At 43.7% G+C, this 9,229-nt stretch overlaps 1 protein-coding gene across 4 annotated transcripts in view; it reads right to left on the bottom strand.

The window, feature by feature from the left end:
• Positions 1–9,229, bottom strand: part of ksr2 (kinase suppressor of ras 2) — a 92,855-nt gene that overhangs the window by 60,785 nt on the left and 22,841 nt on the right. For 3 of the 4 annotated variants that reach the window (XM_042101681.1, XM_042101680.1, XM_042101682.1), the window contains exons 4-5: positions 6,337–6,372; positions 4,308–4,845 (exon numbers count right to left, since the gene is read on the bottom strand). In XM_042101681.1, the coding sequence (XP_041957615.1) occupies positions 4,308–4,845; positions 6,337–6,372 (574 nt within the window). The remainder of the gene's footprint in view (positions 1–4,307; positions 4,846–6,336; positions 6,373–9,229) is intronic. The other variant, XM_042101683.1, reaches the window with a different exon arrangement.

Genomic DNA, 9,229 nt, shown 5'->3' with positions numbered 1-9,229 from the left:
AGAAAACTCTTCAGGATTAATGCCATAAATTGGACACCATTTCAGGATATTGCGATGACCGTGACAAGGTTATGCCCCAGCTCGACATCGGTTGCAGAAAAGAGGATACATAAAACTACACTGCTGACACACACTACTTAAATTACAAGATCTATCAGGTTAGAAACTATTATACTGTAAAAGTGAAATTAAATATAGACCTATAAATCACAACAATCTCCTGACGTTCATTCACTTCAGACCATTTCTCCTTGTTGTCTCCCTTCTCTTTCAAGAAAACTCTTTCAGTCATGATCAACTGTGCTGCTGGTGCTAGTTACTGTTGTTTTTAATGTGGAATTGGAAATATACTGAATGAGGTCTGGCTATCATTAAATATGCTTAACCAACAATCCACACACATCCTGAATGCTCAAATGTGGAGCAAATTCACTACGTCAGAATTTCTGTACAAATACCCCTATCCAACATCTTCCATCTACGTGATGACGACAATTTTTCACACATGAACGCACATAATAATCTTAATAATATTCCATTTTAGCCCCTATAAAAAGATCCATCATCACACATCCTCTGATGTGACTGACTCAAAAAAGACCTTCCACTCAGCACCAAGGCCTATGAATAGCATCTGCTGAAACATAAAGATCCTTATGTTGCCCATTGACGAACTGTTGTGAATGGACGGAGCAATTCATTAAGTAGGGAAGCAGATGCTAATTGCAGGCTGGCTGTCAAGCAGCTCTGTCGACAGCAAGAAACACCGGAGACATACACCAGCACCATCTGTCCAACTGTCACCGAGTCCACCGCCATCTCTCTCCAGATTCACAGAGTTTCCAAACCCCTTAGCTACTGGTTCCAGCAGCCACTGCAGCAGTCTGTCAGATATGTGTCCACACACAGGCATAAACTGCATTCACACACACACACACACACACACACTGCAAAAGCACAGCCACAGACAGACAGACAGACAGACACACACACACACACACACACACACACACACACACACACACAAAAACATACATATACACATGCTCACATGTCCCCTCACTAACACATAGGTGCAGTTGTTGATTGTGCAAATTACAGAGAATGGAAATTTGTATATCCTCACATGCTGTTCCCTTCTTTGGCAAATCCCCTATGCTAAACCAAAAAAGAAAGAATCCCATCAAGAACAACAACACAGTTGTCAAGCAACCCTCACTTCAAATTTCCCCTTCCCTTGACAAAGCTCCTTCCACAATAGTGCACCTCAACAATGCCACAGACACACACACACACACACACACACACACACACACACACACACACACACACACACACACACACACACACACACATGCACACACACACACACATACATGAAAGGCAGCTGGAGAAATCCTTGAGAGAGTAACCAGATTTCTGAGGTTCATTTAAAAACATCTAAAAATGACAGTCATACCTATCCTAACCCAGCACCACACAGACAAAGGAGAGGGCCTGCCTGGGCTTGGTGAGCTCTGGGCTGAGAGACACTGAAGTCAATCCGTCAGCATGCACATCCTCATCAGGCATGTAGTGAAGTAGGCATGCAAACGCAAGAGGCTCACGGAATCTGCAGTCTGAAGAGGCGAGAAAACGTCGGGTCCTTTTCACTCCAGCGAGGGTTTCTCATTAGCGGGGAATGTGTGCAGGGGGTCAAAGGTTAATCCCTGATCAATGTATGCAGTGGGATAATTAGGCGAGGAATGGGTAGACTACTGATGACTCGTTCGTTCATTCGTGTGGCTAGGGGAGACTCATAAAGACAGTCTCTAAGGGAAAGGAGGGAAGGGTGAGTTCAAGCAAGTCCACACAGTATCATAAGGCAAATTACTAAGGGTTTGTTTTCAGATTTGGTAATGTAATGAAAATATTTTTTTCTTTCTCCTTCGTAATGTAAATGTTACCATTTCAAATTCACTTTTATCCGTTGTGAATAAATGTAGTGTGTGTGTGTGTGTGTGTGTGTGTGTGTGTGTGTGTGTGTGTGTTTGGTTGTCAATAGAAAGTTATGCCAAATAAATGTCAATAGGAGTGTTTTGGTCCAAAAAGAAGTCCAAAGAGAGACTGTATAAATAAGCACCTCAGAGCACGATGATGGCAACAGTTTGCATCTTCAGATAACAAGGATAGCTTCTTCACTGATCTGACTATGCAACAATTTACCTAACATTAACCACTTCCAACATGCTCCTCCACAATTCAAACATAAACAACAAAAAAAAACACAAACAGCAAACACTCTCTCAGCAGTAATGCTATACATTCTTTCTTTAAGAAGTTAACAGCAAAACAGAATCCCAAAACTATTAGAGAGAAGCAGGGAGAGAAAACAAGCTTCGAGAGTCTTTCATGTCCTCCAAACCAAAACGACCGGCACACAATAGAGGGGGAGAATGAGTCCACATGCGTCAAAGAGTGGGGCGGGGGTGGACCAGTGGTCTGCTGATTCAACCATGATGAGTTCCAACATTTCCAGGCATCTTGTCATTGATTAGAAGCTGAAGTCCTGTGTCTGTGGTCTATCAGGGCTCTGGGACCGGTAATCAATTCTCTAATGCTGTTTGATCCCATTCTGAGCAGTGCTTATCCACTCCGCAATAGCACACACACACACACACTCACTAACACACACAAAACACACACAAATACACACTCAAGCACACTCACACACAAACACATGTACGCAAACACAAACACACACACCTACATACACACACACACACCCACACACACACACTCACTCATGCGAATGCATATACAAAGCAGCACACATGGCCCTGTTCCCCTCAAACATTCCCCTCCTCCTCAGCCCACCCCTGGCAGAATAATAAAAGTCATTTATCTAATGCCATGAGATGATACTGGCCCATAATTACCAATGCGATAAGTGAATCTGCATCTGTGTGTGTGTATGCGTGTGCGTGTGTGTGTGTGTTTTTGTGCATGTGTGTATAGAGGCAAATGTCAACAAGGTCACACACTCTCACACATGCAGGTGTGTTTGTAAGTATGAAATCTCATTACAGTAACAGGTGCACACAGTTAACAGGTGCTATTAGAGAGAGTGTGTGTTTCTGTCTGTGTGTATGCGTGCTTGCGATGTGTGTGTGTGTGTGTGTGTGTGTGTGTGTGTGTGTGTGTGTGTGTGTGTGTGTTTGTGTGCCTTTCCTGACTATCTTCCAACTGCGGACCTCTAACTCTGTCCACTGTAACTGGAGACTAATCAGATGAACATTGTGCCAAGTGCACAGCTCTGGCTGAGTCCTGCTTATCTCTACGGACGGACGCTTCTTCTCAAACGTGGTGATGCATTCTGAAATCAGGTTAGACTATCAGAGCACTGCACTGCAACGCGGAATTAGCTTCCTGAGGAGTGTACGCCTATGAGATACTTATGAAAGTAACAAAATATCATATTAAGTTCTTTTTTAAGCCATGCTCTGATTACTTTGATTATCAGTATTCAAAGTTACCAATGGCTGTTTTTATTACCAGACCAATGAAGTTCTATGTTTAAGGCCTCTAAGTGCAAAGATCAGTGTCATTTAGGAATCTAAGAAGAATAGGGACAAAATATTGGGTGTAACCTCATGCAGTATGTAAGCAATACTCAGGGAAAGTGCTCGAACGTGCTATAATACAACACAGTGTTTCCTATACATTGACTTATTTGTGGCGGCCCACCACAATATCAACATTGACCACCACACAATGATTTTCCAGGTTGTACTAAATTGTGCTTAAATCTGGTTAGAATCATAACCACACTGTGCTAATTGTTAAAAGCTGTTGTATTCAAGTTAATTCTGCAAACCAACCACCACAAATGGAATTCAATTCTGTGGGAAACACTGCAACACTTACTTGCATAGTGTTATCAACAGTGTTATTTATGTCATTGCCGATCCCCCTACAGCAGGAGACCTTGTGCACATCACGGGGTTAACTGCAAGCCATGCATCACCTTGGCAGCCAAGTAAAATGTTTTCGAAATGATGATCTCCTCTCTATTATTGAATCAAGGTAGTTTGTTAGTTTGAGGAGATTTGGCTTTAGCTGGCATATAATGGCTGGATTACTGTTCTGGAACTTCTCTCTCTCTGTGTGTGTGTGTATGTGTGTGTGTGTGTGTGTGTGTGTGTGTGTGTGTGTGTGTTTACGTTTGTGCTTTGTGTATGTGTGTGTGTGTGTGTGTGTGTGTGTGTGTTAGTGTCGGTTTGTATGTTTCTGTTTTATGTGTGTGAGTGTGTGTGTGGCTGACTCACTTTGGCGTCTGCATATCATCAATGCGGTTGCCCAGTTGGAACTCGTGCGACTTGCTGCGGTGGAGTGTGCTGAAGCCGGGCAACAGGTGGATGAGCTTGCGTCCGGACAGCGGTGGCGTCACCGGCGCCTTCATCACCTTGTTCCGCCGGCGCATGGGCGGTGTGCCAGGCGGCGTCATGCTGGCGTTGACCACTAGCGGTGTCCGCGGCGGTGTGTGGGCAAAGTGGCGCTGGCGCGGCGATGGTGGCAGCGAGCGGTAGCCCGAGTCCAGCGAGGGAAAGAGGCCTGCGTGGGCGTCCACCGTCAGCCGGTCAGCCTGGGAGGAGGACGAGGGCGTCAGTGCCGGCGCCAAGCCCTGGGGGCTGTGGCACAGGTGCTGCTGGTGGTGCTGGTTGTATTTGGACTGGACCTTGGGGCTCTGGGAGAGCTGAAGCCTGATCCACTGGCTGGGCTCCGGCTGGCACGCCGGGTTGTTCTCCTTCCCAGATTCGCTTGTCGGCCACTGAATGGACCAGTCCTGCTTGACCTGTGTGCTTCCTGTGACATGGAGTGAGGGATCGTAGGAGAGGACAGGGGGAGAGGAGAGGAGAGGAAGAGGAGGAGGTGGGAGAAAGAGGAGAGGAAAGGGGATAAGAGAAGGGGAGATGAGTGGAGAGGGGGAGGAGAAAGAGAGGAGAGGAGATGATGGGGAAGAGAGGAAGAGAAAGCAGATGATAGTAGAATAGAGGTGAGGACAATATATGATGGGAGAAAAGGGGGAGAGGAGAGGTGAAGAAAAGAGAGCAGGGGGAGGAGCACAGGAGAGCATAGGAGAGGAGAGGAACAGACAGGAGGAGAAAAGAGTCAAGGACAACAGATGAGATGAGAGGAGAAGGGAGAGGAGGAGTGAAGGCAGAAGGACATGAAAGGCAAATAAGAAGAGAGGAGAGGAAAGACAAGGGGCAGAATACCAGGAACACAGTAAGTGAAAATGGACTGAGCACTGTATCAACACTGATCATATCAGTCACAGCAGAGCAGGGAAAGGTGAGGAGGAGAGCAAGTCAGGAACAGCAATGTTAGCCCATGCACTGCATTACATGAACATTGTACACAGTACACACAGTACACAGTACATACATCTCTGGACTTTACAATAAGTGTCCTTAGAGTAGCCTACTAAATACTAAGTCCAATAGCCTAATAAATTGAAAGTATATTTACTTCATTGGAAGTATAGTGTATTTGTACACTATGGCTAGTGTACTATGGCTACCGGCTAGTGTATAATTAGTGAAGTTCTTTTAAAAGTAATTGTATGCACATCCCACCTCACTGAGGCCAGGTGCAGGACAAAAAGGCTTATCAAGGAAAGAAAAGTAGTTGTCCGCACACTGCAATCTCCCAGAAGAACTAAATTTATTGAATTAAAAATATAACGCAATGTTTCGACCCACCAGGGTCTTCATCAGGCATGAGTACATTATGTTTTTAACTCAATAAATGTAGTTCTTCTGGGAGATTGCAGTGTGCGGACAACTACTCTTCTTTCCTAGTGTAGAATTAATATTATATACATGCATATACCAACTAAAAATGCAACGGGAGTTAGTGATAATATGCTAAGAAGTACTTGTGGATAAACTTTACTTGCAGAAGTTTTTCCTCGTAAGGGCACTTAGTACAAAGCAGGATCAAGCTTTGCTCAGTGACATGTCCAGTTCTCTTGGTGCTCTAGGGCAAATGAATATAGAGCAGCACCCTTCACTTAAAATGACCATCCAGGGGGTGGGTGAAACCCTGACTAGACTTTGCCACCAAAAGGCGATTTCTGATGACCCCCCCTAGAGCAAGAACTGCCACTGGCTTCACTGAACAAAGACATCACGACAGCAAACCATCCAACTGGACATGAGATGAATTGAAAGAAGGCTGAAGTGAAATAGACTGAGAGCGATGGTCGTGGTTGCCAGGCTATGACACATGCATTACACTAACTAAAATATGCATACATTAAAGAACATTCTAGACAGAGTAGAAGTACTTCACCTCCATTAGCGTGAAATTTGTCATCCTCAAGTTGTTCTTTGAGAGAGAAATAAAGCAAGTTTACATCTCTTGTCACCATGAATTAAAAACAACAGGCATAACTAGGCACTTTTCCTATTTCAAAAATGCTTCCATTTCAAAATAAAGTTTTCAAGACACCCCTTTCACTCTAAGCATAAGGGTTAATCAGCATCTCACATATGGACACCATTAATTACGAGGATAATGATGTTCAACTCAAATACGAGAGTTTGTTACGGACTCACTAATAGTGGTTCTTTGAGCCTCTTTTTTTAATACATCACTCTCACGCTCACAAAAGCATCATCTTTCATGCAGTTCCCTACACACTCTAATGCTTAAGCGTGACCCTGGACCACTCTTATCTTATACAAACAGCCGGGTCTTTGTGAACTCCCTTTCAATTAGTGTGTCACCCTTTGACCATTTCAAAAGACACTGTGCCCTGCTTGCTTTTAGCACTAACAGAGCATTCACATGAATTTTGAAAAACGTTGAAGTAAAATGTAAAAACAAAGCAAGCATTGGTAGGTGTGATGATCTTTCTAGCGATCTGACGATCTGGGATGCATTAAGCAGAACATTTGTAAAGATATATCTCTGAGGATGAGACTTTGATAGAACAATCTAGAAACCCCAAGTTGTTTTTTCTAATGAACATGTCAGGGAGGACACCTCAGATTTGTCTGGATTTGTACCACACGTCTTATGATCATTCACATAACTAGACCTCAACTACAACAGACAGTTCCTCAATGTGTGTACGTACATGTAACAGGGGTTGGGGAGCAGCGGTCCTGCAGTACTGTGTGGTGTTGAGTTGTATGCATGCATCCATGTGTGTGGATGGGCATCAAGAGCTCTCTAGCACCCGAGAACGACACACTACAAGTTCCACCATACAATATGCTGACAAGCTTTAGGGGAGAGTCTTTCGAAGATAAGTAGCCTTACCCCACACCACACAAACCACACCACAGCAAGCCTCCGTCCCCCTAACCCTTGACCAAAACCTGGGGGCAGAGTGAGGAGTCTTGGAGTACTCTTCTCAGATGGTGACGCCCCCAGGTTGATGATGCACAGAGAGGCATTTTTAATTAGCCTGAGTGGATGACAAACAAGCCACTCCACATTCAAAGTTCCGCACATACCCACTCGCCTGACACATTAGAGGAAAGTTCCATGGCGACTCAGACACGTTGCCTATTCATTAGGTAGTCGTTACCCTGTGGAGCCGAGTGACTCGAATGTTTGAGGGGGAAGAAGACTTCAGTTGAAACGCCATTACCGCCTGACAATCCTGGGCAGCATTCTTCTTTGAAAAAGAGAGTGAGCCACAGAGAATTCAAAGCAATAATGAAGAAAGGGGAGGAAGCCCAGTCTGACATTTGAACGGCACCTGAGTAAACCAATATTACTCTTTCATTAGCGCCTTCTCTAACTTGATGTATTTGGTTAGTTATGTAACAGTGCAAAGAATAAATATATATTATTTATTATATATATGTAATAATAACTCATACTCATCACAGTATATTGACGTTATTATTAGTTTATGCTCAATGATCTGCAGCTGACTCTGTCTCATATAAAGAAGGCTATTACAGAGTATAAAGAGTAAATGTTTGTGCAGTCACTCAAAATAAAGAGCCTTATGTTAAAATCACAACACGTGGTATCCCTTACTTGACCGAGAACAGATCTGATAGCTAAAAACACAGTGTTGGGGTGTGATGTATAGTAACCAATATATTCACTTGGCTGCACTGATTGGCATGTTTGTGTGGAGAAATTCTACTCTTCTACAAAATGTCCTGCTAGCTCCTGCTTTTTAAATGAACTTAAGTGTAAGTAATGAAACAAAAGGAGCTATATTTAGTGCAACTTCAAGAGTGCACCAATTAATACCCTGCAACCGACACAAAGGAACATGACCAGGTGGGTGTTTGCATTGTTTGTGAATCTCTTTAGTCCCTGAAGCAGACCGCAGCAGCACTTGGCAGAGTTCCAGGCCAGAGAACTCTAGAGCGTTGTGAAAGGACCTGTCCACGGCGTTCCGCCATTGTTCTCTCAGTTCTGCCAGTAATGGCCTGTTTGTGGCAGCTTTTGTTGCAATAGCTAATGTTCGGCAGTCAAAAGGCAGTTATTTATAGTGTACTTTAGTTATTCATTGCTGAGCCATATGTTCCGGGGGCAGTGTAGGACTCTGACAGGGAGATTAATGATAATGACATTATTAATTAACTAACTAATATTGTGTAGGCAAAGCCTTTTATTTACTGATTACCACACATTAAAGACGCCTTAGGGCTCATCCTACTATCTGCCTCGTTGAATAACCCACTGTGGACGCTGTATATGTTACCCTGCTTTACCATACCATGACACTGACTGCAGGGGTCAACCATATAAAGAGCATTTCTGCATTAGAGCAGCTGTTTATCTTTCTGCACTTTCAGTTATGAGCGGCAGTGAACGAGTATGATAACAAACCCAATAAGATGCCACCCAAATAAACAAATCAAACTGAATGTTTGCCTTAGCGTTTTTCTTTTTCTTTTTTTTTCTTTATCAGCCCTCAGTACATTTGAACGAATATCAGCAAAACACTCTAGTCGGGAATGGTCCAGACATTTTGAGGCCAAAAATGAAATGACTGACGTGGATTTAATAGAACAAGGTGTGTAAATGTACAAGAGGATTCTATTGCTGACCCTTTCTGCCCTCTAATTCCATCATTGACATTCAACTCCAGTTACAAAATTCAGCAGCTCGAAGACGATGAAAGAAGGTCTTGCCTGCTATTTTAATGACTAGCCATTCTCGCGCACATACATCCAGAAGCATAAGGGAGTGTGCATGTGTGTGTGTG

This window comes from Alosa sapidissima, chromosome 8, assembly GCF_018492685.1.
Source record: "Alosa sapidissima isolate fAloSap1 chromosome 8, fAloSap1.pri, whole genome shotgun sequence".
NCBI lineage: Eukaryota > Metazoa > Chordata > Actinopteri > Clupeiformes > Clupeidae > Alosa > Alosa sapidissima.
This window is presented reverse-complemented; position numbering and strand designations above follow the sequence as displayed.